The sequence below is a fragment of the Strix uralensis genome, chromosome 3 (assembly GCF_047716275.1).
Source record: "Strix uralensis isolate ZFMK-TIS-50842 chromosome 3, bStrUra1, whole genome shotgun sequence".
NCBI lineage: Eukaryota > Metazoa > Chordata > Aves > Strigiformes > Strigidae > Strix > Strix uralensis.
The window spans coordinates 102,368,408-102,389,115 of NC_133974.1; the positions used below are offsets into that span (position 1 = coordinate 102,368,408).

A 20,708-nucleotide genomic window follows, 5' to 3' on the forward strand; every position below is an offset into this window, starting at 1 on the left:
ACAAATACAAATCACATTTCTACAACATTTTTCATTCCCTGAAATATTTTAAAACTAGTTCATACCTGCAAGCAAACGAGAAACTGGGAGATGAATGCTAACTTTTTCCTGAGAAACACAGTATCTGATGGTCTCAACTGAATGTCCACACATACTGAGAACAATAGGCTGTTCTCCATCAGTAAAACCACTATGACACTGCATCAACACAGTCAGGCATTTCTTGTAAGCTTCAATTAACACTTTTTCCTAAAAGAAAGATCACAGTTTACAGAGAGGATGAAAAAAAGAGGTCTGCAAATAATACAGTCAACACAGAAAAAGTCTGATGGGTTTGGGGTTTTTACCTTTATTAACAGTCCTGCAAAATTAAGATAAGGAATTCAACAAAAGGAGATGAATTAAGGGGGGCACAGACCGTGAAACTCAAACCCGTATGTCTGATTAGAAAAACACCCACTAGTATTTTTTTTTTTTTTTGTAACTGGTATTATGGGAACTTTCTGAGCAATTATCATGCTAGGCTAGCAAAACCTGCATGTTAACTAACAGTGACAGATTAAAGCCAGCTTGAATGTTCAAATATTCTAGGATCACTAGTTACACAGTCATATTTTACCATGCTGAAGCTCTGTACTTTTCCGAAAAAAAAACCCTGAAATACTTAAGGAGTAGAACCCTCATTTATAATCAGTTTGGTAGATCCAGGGCCTACTCCTCTATTCACCCTTCTCTGAAAATCATAACCTGATAGCGTTGTGATTATCACAACTTTCAGGTGTGACAGAACTCTCTCTGCAGTATTTTTTAAGAGGCTTCACCACATTCTTACACGGTTCAAGCCATAAAATATGTGTTTAAATACAGAAAAGATTTCCACTTGCTCAGAGACGATGATCTTGGCCTATAGTGCAGTTATATGTTTAGCTCAATTGTTACACATATTAATGTTTGGAGTTTTTCCCCCCTTCACATATTCACATGGCAAAACAATTCAGAAGGAACTTACATCTAACGCACACCAGTCTTGCATCATTGAAATAACAAGCGTTAATTTCATCTGCAGTGTAAATGCTGCTTCCCATTCTGGTTCCATTTCTATGTGTTGTCCTACTTGACGAGTTATCGGATCCATACCCTAGAACAAAAAGAATTATGCAATTCAACAATGTATGACTGAAATATGTTGACAACGTTTGCATAAGTGAGAGACAGGTTACCTGTCCTTACAAATACTTTGTTGCTACAAAAGGGAAAAAGCAGCTTGGGACCATCTGAAAAGGAATTATACACACCAAAATAACAACAGTAAGAAAGTAAAACAGGAATTGGAAGAGAATACTGGGACACTGGGTTTTGAATATATTTTCTAGGGATGTGCTATTAAATGCAGTTAAGTACTAAAGACTGGGTACTACAGTACCTAATCAGCTCCCGGCGTAAGAAGAAAAAACCAGCATGATCTGAGGATTACAATATATTCAAGAGACTATCATAAACAGACTAATAAAAGCTAAGTAGTGAGAAAGGTATGCTACTGAAGTACTGAAAAATGGGAGTGATTCTGACTTATACCTTACTGATCATACAGTAAATTTGCCCTTGTAAAAGTTGCACTGCTTTTAAAATACCCCTCTTAAGGTAACATAGCACATGAAAAGGCTGGGGAAAAAAAAAAAAACACAGTGAAGAGGTCTATTTGTATGTCAGGAACTATATATTCCTCAATACAACTCTGCTGACACTGAAGTAGTAACTGAAGCTCTCACTATGAAGGAAAGTTTATTAAGATGGACCAGATTTCACTCACACAATTAATTGTCTCATCCACCTCTACAACTGCAAAATATGCCCAAAATGGCATTTTTCTTTTTGAACCACTCTTCCTTTTTATTGTTCTCTACAACAACCTAAATTGAAAAAAGTTAGGTGAGAGGTTATGTTTCAGGAAAACATGATGACTCCAAAAGTTATACTACACTGAAGTTATATAAATGGAGATTACATTAAATTTCTTCCATTTTTATATTATGATAGCTAACTTCTTGTTTTAATTTTGCAAAATTTTGTAATTCAGATTTACATACCTGCATACATTTGAGTAACTCTAAGAAGGCATCAAAACCCTCTAGGAACTTGTGTCTCAAGTCATCTGACCACTCAGTTGGCTTACTGATCAACACATACCTGGGTACATTAGAAAGATGCAAGTGTTTATTTTATTTTATTTTCTTCCTCCTCAATTGATCAAAGCAGCACATAGTTAATATACTTACTTGAGATCCACAATAAGGCTCTGAACACGTCTGAATTTGAAAGCCTGCAGAGCAGTGTAACGTTCAAACTGAAACCTGCCTTGGATGTCACGGTGCCTTAGGTGGTCCATAAAAGTTTTGATGATAGTGGTCATGAGATTTTCTTCTGTTATTAGCATTCGAGCCTATGCCAAAGTATATTGAAATTTGCTGTAATTAACAGACACAGCTAACAAGAGTTTCACACTGCACCATGAAGTTTATAAAATACATGAATTTTTATCCAAAATAGGTACATCAATAATTAAAACAGAAGAACGTACTGAAAGCCAATCTTCCAAACATTCACAGAAGAAAAAAAAAGTAATCTAGCCAGAAATTATCATAAACTAGATCTCTTTCCTCAGATCCCTTCTGTACAGAAATTTGACTATGGTTAGAATCCTGCTAGCCTATATAATTATGACACAAGACATCTGTTATTATGTGTCCTATAATTAACTTGTACCTCCCTTTAAGCATGTGTTGTCTCCTCTCATATAATTTAAGTATGAGCCCTTTAGGGGAGTGACGGCTCTTCTGTTCTCTGTTTACAAACTGTCAAGCACTGTGGTGAACAGAGCATCTTCTGAACTGCTAAAGAACTGTATAGTGCAATTTCCACACGGAAATTATGTGAAATGACTTACAATTCCCCTCAAGGGCTACTGCATATATCCATGTGTTGTAGGAAACAAAACAACAGGCATCATAAAGTCTGATGAAGAACATCTCCCATACCCAACCTAACCCAACCCAACCCCACAAACCCCACAAGAGAGTAGGAGGCACTAAGAAGTTACTGCCATCTCCTACTTGTGAGCGCTTCCAGAACTCCCCGGTTTTGTTGGTTCTCCAAGGTAAATGGGTTGAGTCCTGCAGCTTTTGGATCTCACAAGGATTTTATTATGTGGCTGGTAGATTCAGGAAGATTGACCACTCTGATCTACTGCAACAACACTGTGGTCGTTGACTAGAGCTTCTGGGTTCTACAGCTGCTAATGATTACTCCAAAATACAGTTTCTAAAATGCTACTGTAGGTCATGGGGAGGGGGTATCTCATGGTTAACATTTTCCCCCAAAAAAATCACCACCAACACAACCACCCATCCTTCCCCAAACCAAAAATCCTGTTACTTGACAGCTCTTAAATTACTAAGATCAGTTTGAAAATTTTACATTGTTCAACTTATTCATTAAGAATGAATGGCTGTAAATATATAAAAATTAATTCTTAATTCACATGGTAGGAACTTATCATCATTACTGTCATGTCAGTCTATTCTACCCTTCTACAAAACAGACAAAACCAATTTGCTTTATTTTTTTTGCATGCTTTTGAAATAGAAAATACGTAGAAGGGACACTGCAATTATTCTCCTCTAGCAAAGTGTTTTAAATTCCTTTAAAAAAAAGTATTAATACACATATTCTGCCACCCCATCTGTCAAAGGAAGAAATAATACCATAATCATTTGAGTAATACTAGTTGGTTAAGTCTGAACATTCACAACATTCTTATTGACAGCATCAAAATTAAAAGACGTAACACAATATTGCCCTGAACCACGGAAACAAAATCCTGAGGTCCTGTTGAATTCCCATGAATAACATCTACCCCTAGGAAACTGAAAAACAACTTCGCTCAGTATCATAACTGCCATGATACTATTGAATTTTAGAGCTCAATCAAGCTGATTCAATTTGGAAGGATTCAGAAGCATTCATTTTTTAAACAATTCTGGCTATGAAAATCAGACACTCATTTCCAGTACAGCTCCAAAGTTTAATTTGTCTAGTACGTAATAAAAGCAAAGACAGACTTATTTGGAGACTGGGAAAAAAAAAAAAAAAAATGCTTCCCAAACAAGCATAAGCTGGTAAAAGACCAGCAGAGTTACTGAGCTGGAAGGAGTAACAGGGCCTGAAGCACTATAACAAAAATTAAATGGAAACATGAAAGAAGGCATCGTCTAAGCCTAGAAGTACCAACAGAAGTAAGGAATATCATGAGACAATTCTTGCTTGCACATGTGATTGTAAAATTAACATAAAGTGGATCATTTGTAAAATTGCACCAGAATGGTATGCTCTGAAACTGTGATATGCAAACCATAAAGTTTATTTCTACAAACACTAACTGTGGCTAAGTAGGATGAGGAATTTAAATGTTGTGTGTGTGTGTCTAAATAAACATTTAAGCACCTTTCTAAAAAAAGTAAAAGAAAAATGGAAAAAGAAAAACCAAAAATACCCATCCCACTCTGGGAAGTCACACTCAAAGTTTGCAATGCTGATTGCTCTAAACCCACAGCAATGTATGTAAACAGTCTGACTGCTGTGCAGCAGCAGTGCACCGCATTTCCATAGTAACATTAAAGAAATCTGCAGTCTTGATTCAAGAACCTTGAGTGGCTTTTAACAAATAAAGATTTCCTTTTTTGGTCTTTTAGTACTTACAAGAGAAGGCACTGTGAATATCTGTATCGAGAGGTCAGCAATTGAGAACTCTCTGTCGTGGTCATCTTTCATAAAATCACTCTGCAATCGCTCATAGTTCTATTAAGAAGGAGGCAAAAAAAGGCAAGGAGTGCCAACTATCAGTTTTTAAAAGAAAGACAGGCACTACTCACCAGAGTAGGTACAGTGAAGAGTTGGACAGACAGAGCAGCCACCGATACTGCCCGTTCGTGATCATCCTCCATATAATCTCTCTGCAACTGCCGGTAATTCTAAACAACAAGGGGAAATTCACCTCTAATCCATACTGACCTGATGTTTTAATTTAAATGTCTGCTCTGGGAACTTTAATGCCATGATAAAGGGAAGAGTAGCTCTTACAGATTATTATATACATATTTTGTACAGAGAACATGACAACTTAATCTGCTCACATGTGAGACCTACTCTCATTTTCACAACAAAGGCTAATATTTTATTTTCTACTCAAAAAAGTTATTTGTGTTCAGCACAGTGAGCAGAATTTTGCAGTGCTGATTTAGACCTTACAAATACTAGTTACTGCAGAAATACTAATCAGCATAACTGAATTTCAGCACTATTTCTGAGTAGTGCTGTTACAGCTTACACCTCAACAATGAGAAGCGATTAGCTCTTAAGTGATAGCCTACATAATTGACGGTGAAGACAAAAACATCTGAACTGCTTTAGTTCTGAGGAGCCTGGAAAGCCCATTTTCTTCCCAGGAGATGAGATGCCGTTATAACTAATATTTTGAAGACAGAAATAAGGTAGTCAGCATTTCATTTCAACTTTTCACTTTCAAAAAAAGAAAAAAATTCTGGGTAACAGTTTATTTGAAGCAATGTATGCTAGCTAAACTCTCTTTGCTAGACAATTTAAGCATTTACTGGCTCTTTGTAAGAAAAATACTTACTCTTGCAAAGCGGATAGCAAAAAGTTTCTTGTATTTCAAATCCATTAGGAGACTGCTCATGAATAACTGGTGGTACACATTTCTAGCTCCTGTTAAGAAAAATGAAATATTGCATGTCACTATTTTCTGTCAACATATTATGGAAACATACAGAAAAGTAAATTTTTACAGAATGAGGTAAGTGTGCATTTCAGAGCAGAAGCTGCTTCGATTAAGTCTGTCAGGTGGTAGCAAACGACCAAGAAGAATACATAAAACAAAATTCAAGTGGCATTACTTACTACTCCTGTATAAGATAACACTGAGTTGTTGAATGGGAACATAAACCTTCAAATATAAGGCAAGTCAGGCAAACAATAATGGAACTCTATTCCTCTTCAGGGTAAACAGAGGATTTGGATGGCCCAGGGAAAAAAGAACACACTATTATAAGAAGTCCTGGGAACTGCAACAAATTTTGCTAGTTGTGAACAACTCTGCAAAAAAAAAATCAGCTTAGATCTCTCTGAATTTCTAGTCTGTCTGAGCAGCATCCCCGAAAACATCAATGTAAGCAAGAACTGACTGTATGTAGCTTGGAAACCCATGCACATATGTACCATTCCTTTCTGTAGGTCACTTTTAAGTCAAAAGCCATTACACTATTTCCTTAATGCAGAGTAACTACAGAATACATGAAAAAGTAGAGAAATATTGATGTTGAAACAGAAATGCAAAAGTTACTCCTTGCTTACATGAAAGACATTATCCTAACAAAACACATAATAAAAATGTTATAATGGTCCACAAAAGCACTACCTTTCAGATCATGACATTTGTGGTTAAAAAAAAAACAACTGACTGCCAGGAATTCATTTACACAAGATAAAGGTATTAGATAAACAAAATCTAAAAGAATCATTTTCTCCATACCACATCCACCTTCCACCTTATTTCTTATTTATTAATGCTCCAAGTGTTACAGTAAAAGCCGTTTTGGCTTACACAAGAAGTTCCCAAGACAGACCACAAAAAGATGTTACTACTCTCTAGGATTTCTGTACCTCCAAACTGAAGAACAACAAAAAAGTTACTAGGGGGAGGGTAGCAACCTTCAAAATACTATATTCCTGTTTAAATAAAGATACTTAACATATATATAGCATCATTCCACTCGTGTTTAACATCTTTATTGATGATCTAGATGAGGGGATCGAGTGCACCCTCAGTAAATTTGCAGATGACACCAAGTTGGGTGGGAGTGTTGATCTGCTCGAGGGTAGGGAGGCTCTGCAGAGAGACCTGGACAGGCTGGAGCGATGGGCTAAGGCCAACTGTAGGAGTTTCAATAAGGCCAAATGCCGGGTGCTGCACTTGGGCCACAACCACCCCCAGCAGCGCTACAGGCTTGGGGAGGAGTGGCTGGAGAGCTGCCAGTCAGAGAGGGACCTGGGGGTGCTGACTGACAGCCGGATGAACACGAGCCAGCAGTGTGCCCAGGTAGCCAAGAAGGCCAATGACATCCTGGCTTGCATCAGAAATAGCGTGGCCAGCAGGGACAGGGAAGTGATCTTACCCCTGGACTCGGCACTGGTGAGGCCGCACCTCGATTACTGTGTTCAGTTTTGGGTCCCTCACTACAAAAAGGACATTGAATGACTCAAGCGTGTCCAAAGAAGGGCAATGAAGCTGGTGAAGGGTCTGGAGCACAGATCTGATGGGGAGCGGCTGAGGGAACTGGGGTTGTTTAGTCTGGAGAAGAGGAGGCTGAGGGGAGACCTCATCGCCCTCTACAACTACCTGAAAGGAGGTTGCAGAGAGCTGGGGATGAGTCTCTTTAACCAAGTAACAAGGATAGGACAAGAGGTACTGGCCTCAAGTTGTGCCAGGGAAGGTTTAGACTGGATATTAGGAAGCATTTCTTTACAGAACAGGTTGTTAGGCGTTGGAATGGGCTGCCCAGGGCAGTGGTGGAGTCCCCATCCCTGGAGGTGTTTAAGAGTAAAGTTGACATAGCGCTGAGGGATATGGTGTAGTTGGAAACTGCCAATGCTAGGTTAAAGGTTGGACTAGATGATCTTCAAGGTCTTTTCCAACCTAGATGACTCTGTGATTCTCTGCCTTCTCTTCGTGCTTCTCTTTCTTACACCTGGCCTTACTTGACCTTTCAGGATATGAAATCAGACACAGAATCCATGAAGGAAAAAAATTAACTACCTCCACTTCCTCAGAATTACAACTTTCTAGCCAATCCCATTATATCAATCAGGCTTTTAGAATTTTAATGGCTCTGAAATAACAGAACAGTAGTTTTCACTGAATGTTCTCAGAACACTTAATACCTCATGAACACAAACACAAGTCAAAGCAGAAAACCTCTACCCTATTCCTCAAAAAAAGTCATTTTGGTAGACATGATACAGATTCTGTAAAGCAAACAAACCTCAAATCACTAATGTTTACTCAGTTTCCTTTAACTATCACTGTCATTTGCATATTCAAATCAGCTTTAATTTCAGACTACATGGAAAAATTAGATCTAAAAATCAGTCCCATCTTCAAATGGTCTCCTCATGTTCTTGTCTTCAGTATATTTGGAGTGCCTCGTGAAGGGACAGACTATAACAAATCAGGCAATTGTATCTATAATACACCACAGTAAAGTGATCAAACATTACCAGATACGATAAAGGGAAAACTTTTATGCATAGCATTCTTTAGTATTTTCCAAAAGTTTGAGAAAACTCACCTTTCCACAGTTTAGAATCATACAACATCAGCTTATCCACAAGAGAAGAATTTTCACCATCTGGCCCCTCCTGTAAACCAACCTGACACAATATTCGACGAAGGCCATCTTAATGAAGATAAATGATATGAATTATTTTCACATACTGGAATTTTCATAAGACACAGTAGAAGCCATAGGGCCCTCTATTCCTTGAGAACTGAATACAACTGCCCATCTTTTGCCAATAGAAACACAAATATTTTATACCTTGCAAGTTTCACACTAACCTTATGGAACATTAGGAACCTTGTGAAAATTGCCAAACATAATGATTTATTTCAAAGTTACCAAATAAAAATATGCTTTCTTAACATGCTGCTGGCTTACTAATGTAAGAAATAATTACACAGCAGGCTAAATTTCTAGGTTATATTTCTCCTGTTTAGAGTCCTATCAAGGAGAATATAATTCATATATGAAACAAATCATACACTCATATATGAGGTTTTTGTTTACTTTTACTAGCTGCTATTATTTTAAAGCTTCTCTACATATTTTTTTCTAATGGAAAGCAGTAATAATTGTTACTATATGAACATGTAAGTTATATGCTTGCAGACAAGCCTGCATCTGCAACAGAACACAAACACAGACATGCTCATATTAACAATGCTCAACCTAGCCCTGCACTGCAGGTGATGCATATCCACTAACGCGACTATATGACTTATACACAGTAGCCCTTATTTCTGCTTGTCGCTTAGCCAGCTCAGCTTCTTAGGTAGAGCTGGCAATGGCTTAGTGCCATGTATACCACACCATGTGCTGCACAGTGCAGTTCTATACAGTCTGTGAACCCCTACAGCAGTTTGGGGTTTTTTATTTGCCTTGCAGAGTTTGAATACAACTACTGTTATGAAGGGTAACAAATTAATGCAAACCACTGCATTGTTCAACAAATGGCAAACAGATGCTTATTCCTGAAGAACTGGCATTTGCTAGAAAGGATGTGGTAGTCAAGCTTGTGGCAAAGTTCCATAGTAAGGTTTTTCCCTTTAATCACTGACAAGAGTTTGACACCCATTTCACAGCAATCATTCAACATAACTTTGTGGCACAGCAGAAGACCCCTCCACCTGCCGATCACCGTTTGGTCAGGGACATTTAAGTGTAACCACCTAAGCAGTGCAATTCTATCACCCCGTGTTACAGATGAACTGTAACAGGCCGTTTAGGTGAGTTTGTTAAAAAGCTAAGGGAAACCAATTTTTTCTAAAGTGCATTTTACAAAACCAGACTCTAGAGTACACTGCAAGACTGCATCCCAAGGTGCGTAAGGCATTTCAAGTAGTTGAGCACATAGGTCACAGTCAAAACGTATGCATAATGCTTACCATCAAATATTATTTTTGCCCTTCTGAATCATAAAGGACACTGCATTTAATGAAGCGAACTCTGCAGAATTTCAGAAACACCACACACAAGCCATAAATTTAATGCTTTCATCTGTACTTTGATACTGCATTAACATATTCAAGTTACTTTTTTGCAACTGTTATTTATGCCTTGAAAATCAGTGACTGTGGCACCTGGCACAAATGACATGGCACAAAACTGGGTTTAAAGAAAATGAGAAAGACAATGCGTGCCTACACGTTACACTGAAGGGAAAATTTATCTCCAAAATTAAATATCTTCATGTCTCTCCTTTCTATTAACACCCATTATTTGCTAGCAGCACTGGCAAATAGTTGCACAAACTGCTATCATAACTTTTCAAAAGTTCGATTTACATACCTTTAAAAATTAACTTATACAAACATAAACTAATCTTTCAAAAAATATAACATGATAGAGAGATCCTATGGCTGAAATCTTGGCCAGTTTTTCAACTATCAGTCTATTAAAACACTCAATCTCTGAAGAAATCTTGTACCTACACAGAACATATATGCAATAATACAGCTGAGTGTGCTTTGCTAATAATCCTTACTAACATTTACAGACGCACAGAGCAAAGTGCATTGGGGCTGTATGTACATTTCTATCTATCAACAGTTCAATACATTTTCCTTTTATTTCCCCTCATACTCGACACCTTCACAACCTTATGATTCATCAGGACAAAGGAAGAACCACATCAAAACAAACACAGAGCCTTCCCATAAAAATGATACTGTGCATCTTGACCCCTTTGAAGAAACCTCTTTCTAAACATCTGATTAATACTTCGTTGGCTTCTATCCTAACCCAAAAACCTCCACACATCCTTGTGTTTTTTTTGTTGCTCTACTTAGCAAAATATCTGAAGCAATCACTTTCATCATCATTCATCAAATTACCTCTGTATAATTTTGTTTTATCTAATCAGACAGGTTATTTTCAGCTTACTGCATGCATTTAAAAAGAACTAGGGACTGAAAAATAGCTTGTTGGCATACAGCATCTGACAGCGATTCTCAGCTTCTGTTCAACAGCAGCTACACAGAAAACAGTATCCGAAAAGACTAAGTAAGACTGGTAGCACTTTCATATGGAAGTTAAAACTCAGAAGAGCACTCCAATAAGAGAAAACAGAATGACGTCTGACAAGTTATTAATAGCTTTGCCTTATATATTACCTATCTGAAATAAGGAGACAAAATTGCTTCAGGAATTCAACTTGCCTCACAAATATTCTGTAACTTATCTCAAAAAAGTTCAAGTTTGCCCACCTGAATATCCAATAACACTGCCAAGCCAAGTTAGAAGCTTCAGACCAAAGCTCTGATGGGCAACAATAGATGAATGCATAACTTGTACTTTCAATGGCTTTGTCTGACGACTGGTATTTCTCTTAAAAAGAAAAGGGAAAAGGAGGTAACGCATATTTAAGTGATGACTAGCACATATTTCTGCACAGAAACACAACATTCCTATGATTAATTGAAATAATTTATATTATCAGTACGTATTCTAGCTACTAACACCTACATAGGAAGAAACAAAACCAACAAAGTCTGAATTTTGTTTACCCTACTAATATTTGAAGGACCTTATTATGCAATATCAACATGTTTAGGCCATTTGCCACTCTTGGCCTCTTATCAATGTACAAGCTGATTTGCTGCATTTTACTGATAAGCAGTCCCACACACAACCTAAGACACCCATGAACGTTTCTTCCTCACAATATGACATGCAGGTCACAGAGCAGCCCACCAAGGAAAGAAACTGATTGTTCACGGACTATTTTCAAAAATAAAAATTAAATACACACAGAGTTAAAACAAGACAGAAAGTACTTCCCCTCATCTCTGTTAAAAACCTTAAGTTAGACATTACACATAAAAGCCATTTGTTCTTTGACTGCATAGGTGGCAAGCTAAAAATATTGCACAACTTTATCTTTAAAGACATGTTCATGTTTTCAAAATACCTTAAATAGTTTAAGGCCAGTAACCGTACCTGTGGTATTTGTTTTTCAGTTGTATCAGTATTATTCATGAACTATTTATTTCATGTGATTAAGTACTGCATTGCAGCAGATAAAGAAAAATTAAATAGAAAATATTATTCCCACGTTCTTACATGGAAGAACCTTGTAATATACAGATATTATGAATATACATACACATATGCACACACACAAAATGAAAGTGTATTTGTAGTTTCACACTTGGATTCAATCAGTAAGAATTTCCACAGCTGTGGCTGTGAAAGACACAAACAACTCCATACTGCAAGAAAAACTGAAATAGCTTAACTTCTGATCTGGACTGACACACAATTCTAAAAGATTACATTTGAAGTTCCTAATCGAACTCTGTTTTATGAAGGGAAATGTTGTCTAGGAACCTCTTTTTAGGAAATTCTTTTGGGTGCAGGGTAGACCATAGTAGAAGAAACAAAAACTGTGCATAAACCTGTATTTTGATACCTCTACGATGAGTATTGTAAATAGTACCTCCAACATTTTATATTATCAAAATATAGTCATTACAGTAACAGTATCACAAAACTGTGTAGCAAAGCCTCTTTTTACTTAAGATGAAGCAAATAAGTAGATATTACTTACCACTATTACTGATTTTGCTTGATCGCAGTACTGAAAGTCTCCATATCGAACAGACCTACGTCCCTTTAAATTTGTAAAGAAGTAACATCACCACTAGCTTCTAAACAAGAAGTTCAAATGCTGCGTTTTACAGTAGTATAAGAGATATAGTAAGTTTCAGATGCATGTTAACCACTCTTTTATGCCATTTTCATTTTTAAGTACTGTATATAGTTACATATTTGGATTTCCAAAATGCACCCTGTACTTTTTAAAATAAAATAAAATATCATATATGCAGTTACCTGTTGTAATAAATAATCTGTGTACAATATTGTTTTTAAGATGTAACCATTACACTTTTTATTTAGAAAACTGAAAACTTACCTTTAGTATTAATGCATCAATCATTAATTTTGGTAGAATTTAAATATATTTCAGGCATTTCAATGCCTTTTAAAAAATAGATATTAAAGCTAATTGGTCTTCTAAAACATTCAATTAAAGCACTTGGTTTATTTCAAAACTGGAAGGTTCCAGTCTTTCTATTCTGTCAATATATGCACTAAAATAGATAGCCAATTCAATTTAGTGTATTATAGACAGAATAGCTTACTGAGATTTTAGATCTAGTCTGATGCCTAATCATTGTTTCAGGCACAACCTTCTCATTTCTTTTACATACATATACACATGCACATATGCATTCATGTATGTATTTATAAGTAGGACAGGGATCAACAGTAGGGAAAAATCTCCAAAGTGTGTCCTACAACACACAGCACATACTCAAATCAGCACATTTAAGGGATCAGACAGGAATCTTTTGGTTACTGATATCACAAAAATAGAGTAGGGATAATACAAAACCAAAATCCAGTTCAGTGGTAAGTAATATAAAGTGGTTATATTTCCTTTTCCACTGCCCTTCCTGAAGTACTTTAACAACCCAAAATGACACTCTCATTGCCGTTTCGGAAGAGACTTTCTCCCCACATCACTCTCCAAAAAAAGGCACGAGCCAACAAAACAATATAAAAGGACACTCATTTTCACAGCAACTGTTTACAGGCTCATGGCACAAATAACAAGAAAGTGCCCCTTCCTTAAAAAAATGCACACTTTTTAAAAAAAAAGCCAGAATACAAACACAGATGACAGTGCTTCTCAGACTGACATATTAGTTAAAATTATATTCAGCATGTAGTGATTCTGAAGTCATTGTTCTTTCTAAACGTTGTATGAAATGCTTTATTGCTTCCTGCCATTATCAACTGACAATTACAAAAAAGAATATTAAATTAAGAAAAAACACAAATAGTTCCATGAGCACTGCAACAGAAGTGGTCAATTATGGATTTTATCCCTCACAGCTGACTGGTATTACCCTGAGAAGCACTTCCCATGCTTGGAGCACATATAGGGGCTTTTTCAAATGTCAACTCCCTGGTGTACAGTAAGGGATGAGCTAAAGGTACTGCCTGTCCTTGACAGGGGAGTGAGAGACACCCTGCTATCTACATGCACAAGACTTACTGGAATACAGTTATACTGAACCATATATTCAATATTAGGTCTGGTTTGGACTGGCCAACAAGTTAAGACATTTCAGGGTGACCTGACACACAGGGCTCAAGCACATTAACCACACTCTTTGGGAAAACAAACCAAAGTAAATGTAGTCATAGAAAATAAACATTAGGGTAAATATAATTAAAAGCTCTAGCAATTAATTTACTTACATCTCTATCTACTGTTGTTGCAAAACCAATAGCTTCCTTCTGTGTGCAGTTGACAGCCTTCTGAAGAGTATAAATAACTTGTTCATAGGTATGGACTTCATCATTAAACAGCATGCAGTAGTAAGTGTCACTCTTCTCACTTCAAAGCAAAGATTGAATTTATGTAATTCAGAATAATGTAATTTAAAAAAAAAAATCAACTTCTAATTTAACAAGGTTTTCCACCAAGAAGACAACCCAAGCCTGGGCTTCCTTTGCTATACATCAACATATCTCAACGATTTATTTGGAAAGGACTGACCACCCCTAACTTCTATAGGAATGTGCATCTTTCCTGCAGAACTAAGTCCAAAATGAGCAAAATCTTAAGACAATACTTAGTCTGAGTAGTATTTTTGAACATCTGTTGATTATGAATTGATAAGTTTCCTACTAAGGAAAACACATTTCCTTCCAGTGCAGCTGTGCTCAATACATTCCCATAGCTTCTTAGAGGTTTCACCCATCTTGGCATTATTTTGACACACCTGTTTCCCCAATATTGCATATAGGTCTATTAGACAACAAAAACTTGGCAGTTGTCTTAAAAAGCCCAAACTCCACAATCTTCAAAATCACAACTTACTAAGCTTACACAGAGTCAGTGCAGTCTTTAGATTCCCATCATTTATTTACACAGCATTTTTACCCACACAACACAACGATGATACAAGATGTCACAAATGAATCCATGATAACTATGATGCTACAACACACTTAAACATTCTGTAATGCTTCAAAATTTGTAGTAAGTGGCAAAAGTATTTTGTACTTTTGGTGATCCATCAGAACTTCAGCAACTTTAACAATAAGAAATTAACCTGCCACTTTTTTTAGGGTATTGTGTTTTACTAATACCTTCGATGTCTTAATATTGAAAAGGAAGTATCACAAACACATAGTTTATCATCGCTATGGAGAGAAATGGACTGTATAATCACAAAAGTAAAAAATATGAGAAAAACAAATCTATGAAAATTATTTTAGCCCATTGTCCTCAAAATGTTGCTGACAATTTCAGGAAAGGCAGAAAAGATACTTAAAATCAGAATTTGCATTTTCCGTTCTAAATATCTGCAAGCCTTGAAAAGGCAGAAGAAAAACACCATACTTACATCATTTCTAGGCCAGGCAATTCATTTTCCTTTTCCCATGTTAATATATCTACCGCATATTTAAATGTGATGGCAAAAATATTATAAGCTCTTACTACCATATCTTCTGGTAAGTGCACAAGAGGATCCTGGAAAATAAATATAAATAGCAATCGAGAAATTAAATTATATTCAAAGCAGAAATTGTCAAATTTGCACCTCTTCGTCAAAGATGATGTAAGCATCTTTAATGATGTCTTTCTTTAAATGACTTTACATTTGAAAGGAATAGAGTCAATAATCATCCTGTTTTCTTTTTCCAGTTCTTCACTGACAATCACCAAGCAGTAATCTAACCTGTTAACTTGCCTCTGATCATCCACTTGAATTTTCACACACTTCTCCATTTTCACTTTCATTGTTCCCACTTCTGCACACCTTCTAAGATAGTTCTTCTTCAGAACTTTTAACCTCAGCTGTATTAAAAACTGCTTTTCCTGTGATGCCTTCAAAAACGTAATTTGAAATGACTATCTTCTGTTCCATTTACCAATATTAGTAGACTGCAGAATACAAACAACTTACGCATTTCTCGCCTTGTTTTATATGTAGCATGCATTTAGAGGCAGAAGTCTTATTCATCCAAGTTTATACAATATCCAGGGCACTGGAATAAAGATTTATGATGCACGTCTCTTATATGCTGCGGTATAGTTAAAATTAAGCCTTTAATTATTTATAAGTATTTCATAATGATCTGCCCACATCTCAGACTTGTTCACAGACAGCTGTTCCCCTTTTGTATGTGGGCCATGCACCCACTTGTGCCCATTCTGCACTCTCCAGGGTGCCCTGCATTTGAAATCTGCAGCAGCTCGTTCTCCCTTCTCTGCCAGAACAGAATGGCTGCTACTGCACGTTGGGGAACTGAAATGAGTAGGGGGAGTAAGAGGAATGTTGCCTCAGTCTGCAAAGCCAAAAGGACTACTTTTTGGAGCAGCAAATGTGAACCACTGCTAACTCTGAATAAGGTAGTACAGGTACCACTGCCATTTCCTTCCAATAATCCATTTCAAGGGATTTGTGTGTGAATAGAAAACATTAAAAACCTCTTCTCTGAAAGGATTTTTCTACTATTTCAAATTTTTGATGTTCAGAACAACTAGTCCCTCTTCTACAAAGCTGGAAAGGGAACACTGCATGACCTGCAGGTCACCTGAACATATACTATGCATTGGGTCACTGACTCGATCATTTGATATTTTGAAGTATGTGTAATTGTTAGCCAATTAAAATATTTAACAGCAGCCCAATTTCTGGTTTAGGATTACCTAATACCAAATTCTGTGTTTTACTACAGTTCATGTTGTATAAAAAAGGCCACAACAATCCTTTCAGAATTTAAGTCTGCATTATCTCCAGAAGGTCCTTTACAGTCAGCAATTCACCTGTACTAGTAAAGTTTATCCATCCCCCTCTCCAAGATTCATTGGGAATATTTGGAAGCTTTACAGGAATGTTAATAACTGCCATTTCTCTTTTTTTGCTTCATTTAAAACTTATCTAGGTTATGGAGAACTTTCAATCACCAAAAGCAAAGACAAACCTTAAGAAGCAGCACTGTCTCCATTCCCAGCACTTTCAACAAAGACATGCACCTGGCCAAGGCACAAAACAGGCTCCAACAATACCCAACAAATTATCCTTCATCTACCTTGAACACAACATTGCATAACATAAGAGATCGCAACCCTCATCACTCACAGTGAAGAAACACAAAGCCTGCGGAGTACCCTAATTTTTGTCAGTCACACTCACTGTTTTGAGTATCTTTGGACAGAAGTAGCAGACCACCGAAGAAGACTTCAGAACAAGAGTTTTCTAAGGCTGCCAACTAATGTAAACTGGCATGTAGATCAAGTGCTGAGTCCATGCAGCACTGCTATCACTGCAAATACAGTTATAGTTGCTTCACTTAAACCATCAGATCAGCAAAATTTCTACAAAACTTTGCCTTACATTTTCCCTTCAAAAAAACCTCACAGAAATTATATTACCTAAGAACAGACACGAGTGGCTACACCAGAAGCCCAACTAGCCATTTTCATTCCTGAGATGTAATAACAGATACTAAGGGAAGAGTATAAGGACAGGACAGAATGTTCCTCTGGTCTCCAGTAACTTAAGACACTATTACTTCCCACACCAAAGACGATATCTGCAATTTTAAATGGCCATTGATCAATCCTTCCCTCCACAAACACGTTACATGTCCTTTTGAACATATATAAATTTTTAACAATGGTGTTTTGTAACAGTAAGTCTAACAGCTTGAATTCATACTGCAAGAAGTAGCACATCTTTTTGCATTTAATATGTCCAAGTTGTTATGCTATCAGAAATTGTGAAGATACGTTCTCTATTTACCTTCTCCATACCAAACAAGCTTTTATAAATCTCTCTCTTATATCTCCATTATGGCTTTCCTGTAACAGCGAGTTATTTTGATTTTAAAAACCTGTGCACTTTACTTTGCTAAGAATCAGAACATATGTTGCACAGACAGCTTAATTTGGCTTCTTATGCACATGATTACATACAGATTTTTTTTCACATGGCAGACTCCCTTCACCTTTCAGAATAAGACAGAAAAACAAAGAAACAGAACTAAAGCAGTAGAGGTGACCAAGAACATGAAGCCTCCAAGTAGAAAATGTCATTCTAAATAACTCCTTAAGTTAGACAAGACATCAATTTTGTCTAACACAGTGTGGTTCAAATATTACTATTAAGTTTCCTCCCATCTCTCACATGTGGTATACAAGACTAAAAACCTCATACGAATGATTTATATATAGATGCACATATATATACAGTTAATGTTTTGAAACATGATGCCTCAACTGTTATTACCTCTTCTTCTGCAGTCTCTGAAGTGTTAAGTTCATGCTTTTGACAGTAAGGACCTTCTTTCCAAGCTTCTGTATCACCACAGTCACAGAAACCCCCTCCACCTGATGTTGTCATCTAAAATTATTTAAAAGCAAAACAGTTCATGTGAATATGCATATACATACACGCACATTAAAAAAGAGTAGTCTTAGCTAAACTACAAAAGTACGATCACAACACCTGATAGCTTTAGCCAGTACCCTGTTAAAATAGCAAAGTGAAACCACATCTGCTTCTATGACAGCTGAAAGCTTAGCTACTTCATCAGTCTGCCCACGACAAAAGAAAAAAAAAAAAAAAACAGACACACCACAAAATTTCCAACACCCCCATTCTGCCCCACCTAAAGGTGGTGGGTTTTTCCTGGTTTTCAATTTTTCTGAATCTATTACTTGCAATGCCCATCTGTACTATCTCAGATTCTCACACTTTTTTAATGTAAAAAAAGGTAAATTGTTTCATACAGCACTAGTACACAGTGAGTAAAAGATGTGCTGTTTACAGTAAAAGTTTACAGACAAAACGTAAATTGTTCACATAAGTCTTAGTAAGCACAAAGTATCTGAAAACTGTAATGATGTATTTACACTGTTTTAATAAAATTTATTTTAAAGCTAAGACCACCTCAAATTCATAAACGTAATAATACTCTCTTAGATTCACAACTATTAACTGATTCATAGCAGAATTCTTCCACCTATTTTGGGCATACAGGTACATTCTGTACATACAGGTACATGCTACAGTATCAACAAAATTAGATGGACATTTGAAATAACATTTGCTTACACTTCTGGATGTCACCTAGACTTGTCAATTCGCTAAGCTTGCAAACTAAAAACCTACATACAAGAAGTATGCTGATATCAGCAAATTGGGCTGACTTTCTTGGGGCAAGTTGCTGCATTTGCTCAGGTTTTTTTCCTAAATCCTAGTGCTCAGTGTAACCATCCAGTGATCGGATTTACATTAACAGCAGTGCAGTATTGTCAAAAACAGATTTACAGAAAGGTTGCACCAGTAGTTTTCACTTCGCTTCTTATTTAAAAACACATACCAAGGCCTTCTTGGTTTTATTTGTAGGTTGCTTTTTTTAAAAAAACTAATCTGTACTACTAATAGTACTATATTAGTAAAAAAATCCAGCATCTACACTTTTAATTTTCTATTTTAACTTTATGTTTAAAAACAAACAAAACCCCTGCTATTGTACAGAATTTGTAACTATTCAGATGTTTAAAGGAAATAAGTTTTAAATAAAAGTGGTTTCATAAAGTTTTTTCAATACCTTTTAAAAATAGTCAAACATCAACATCAAAGCAAGTCAGAAACAACTCTAATGCTGTAAAATACACTAAAGGTACATGTTAAAAATAACATACATTTGTAAGCGTAACTGTTGTGCATAAAATCTAATTGCTTGATACTTTAAAATGCTGATTTTCAGAATTTACACTCAGATGAAAACACTCAAGTTCTTGTAAGATTATTGCAGACATAACTCCAAACTTTGTGTTCATCCAACATTCCTAAGTTATGTATACATTCTTGAACTTTAAACACGGAGTTTCATACACATACAAAATTATTAACGACTACATCATATATTCCAGCAGTATTACTAACCCTGTATCGGTGCTCTCTATGAATACTTCCAAGAAAGCACTCCATGCATAACACACAAGTTGGGTCAACTGCACAGTCTCTGAAAACAGCAATAACAACAACAAAAAAAAGCAGCATTAAACAAATGTTTTTGCCTTTAATTACACATTTTACAACAGGTAATTTTCAAATATCAGCAATATGAACCTCCTGACTAATGTATATATTATTCTGAAAGAGGCAAGGGATGACTTCCAAGGAGGGGGAAAAAAATGAAGGAGAAAAAAAAACCTGTTTTCATAACAGAAGAGACTTTAAAACGTTGTCTGGGTAGCATGTATATTTGGGCAATATAGCCATTGCATTCAAGAGGTGAGACAAGTTTATACGCAAGTAAACAGATGAATTACAGAACACAGTACAGACAGGTGAACAGCATAAATCCAAGCGAGTTCTCTCAAGTATAGAGCACAAGCATTAACAATCTCCTGCAATCAGAAAAGACATTTTTTGACGGAACACTGAAAAGAAAGATAACACACAACACATTAGATCAAACCTCTGCTTCAAAGTTTAGCCCTACAAGCTCACTCAAGAGGTCTGAGAACGCAGTTTCCTCAGCCAGAAGATCAGAGACCATAATAAGGTCCTGTCTACAAGCACTGCTATATTAGATAGAAGCAGTATTTCTAGCAAAAGGGGCTAAACAAATGAATGAGACAATTATGCATTATATTTAACTGTCTGCCTGAGAAACAGTGAAAATACACGAACCTATGTAATGCAACTGACTTCAAGGCACCTCAAGATTAAGGGAGTCACATTTTGCAATGGAAAA

General features: G+C 36.4%; 1 protein-coding gene across 6 annotated transcripts in view; it reads right to left on the reverse strand.

Annotated features, from left to right (window-relative positions):
* The window catches only part of UBR2 (ubiquitin protein ligase E3 component n-recognin 2), a 60,907-nt gene that overhangs the window by 32,320 nt on the left and 7,879 nt on the right, over positions 1–20,708 (reverse strand). For 3 of the 6 annotated variants that reach the window (XR_012628257.1, XM_074863620.1, XM_074863624.1), the window contains exons 3-15: positions 19,892–19,970; positions 18,227–18,340; positions 15,335–15,462; positions 14,181–14,319; positions 12,460–12,522; positions 11,117–11,237; positions 8,421–8,528; positions 5,693–5,781; positions 4,756–4,854; positions 2,277–2,440; positions 2,088–2,187; positions 1,010–1,138; positions 66–249 (exon numbers count right to left, since the gene is read on the reverse strand). Coding sequence is in view for 5 of the 6 variants with exons in the window: in XM_074863620.1 (XP_074719721.1) it covers positions 66–249; positions 1,010–1,138; positions 2,088–2,187; positions 2,277–2,440; positions 4,756–4,854; positions 5,693–5,781; positions 8,421–8,528; positions 11,117–11,237; positions 12,460–12,522; positions 14,181–14,319; positions 15,335–15,462; positions 18,227–18,340; positions 19,892–19,970 (1,517 nt within the window). In the remaining variant the exon portion in view is untranslated. Of the gene's footprint in view, positions 1–65; positions 250–1,009; positions 1,139–2,087; positions 2,188–2,276; positions 2,441–4,755; positions 4,855–4,928; positions 5,028–5,692; positions 5,782–8,420; positions 8,529–11,116; positions 11,238–12,459; positions 12,523–14,180; positions 14,320–15,334; positions 15,463–18,226; positions 18,341–19,891; positions 19,971–20,708 lie in introns of all 6 variants that reach the window. The other 3 variants (XM_074863621.1, XM_074863622.1, XM_074863623.1) reach the window with 3 other exon arrangements.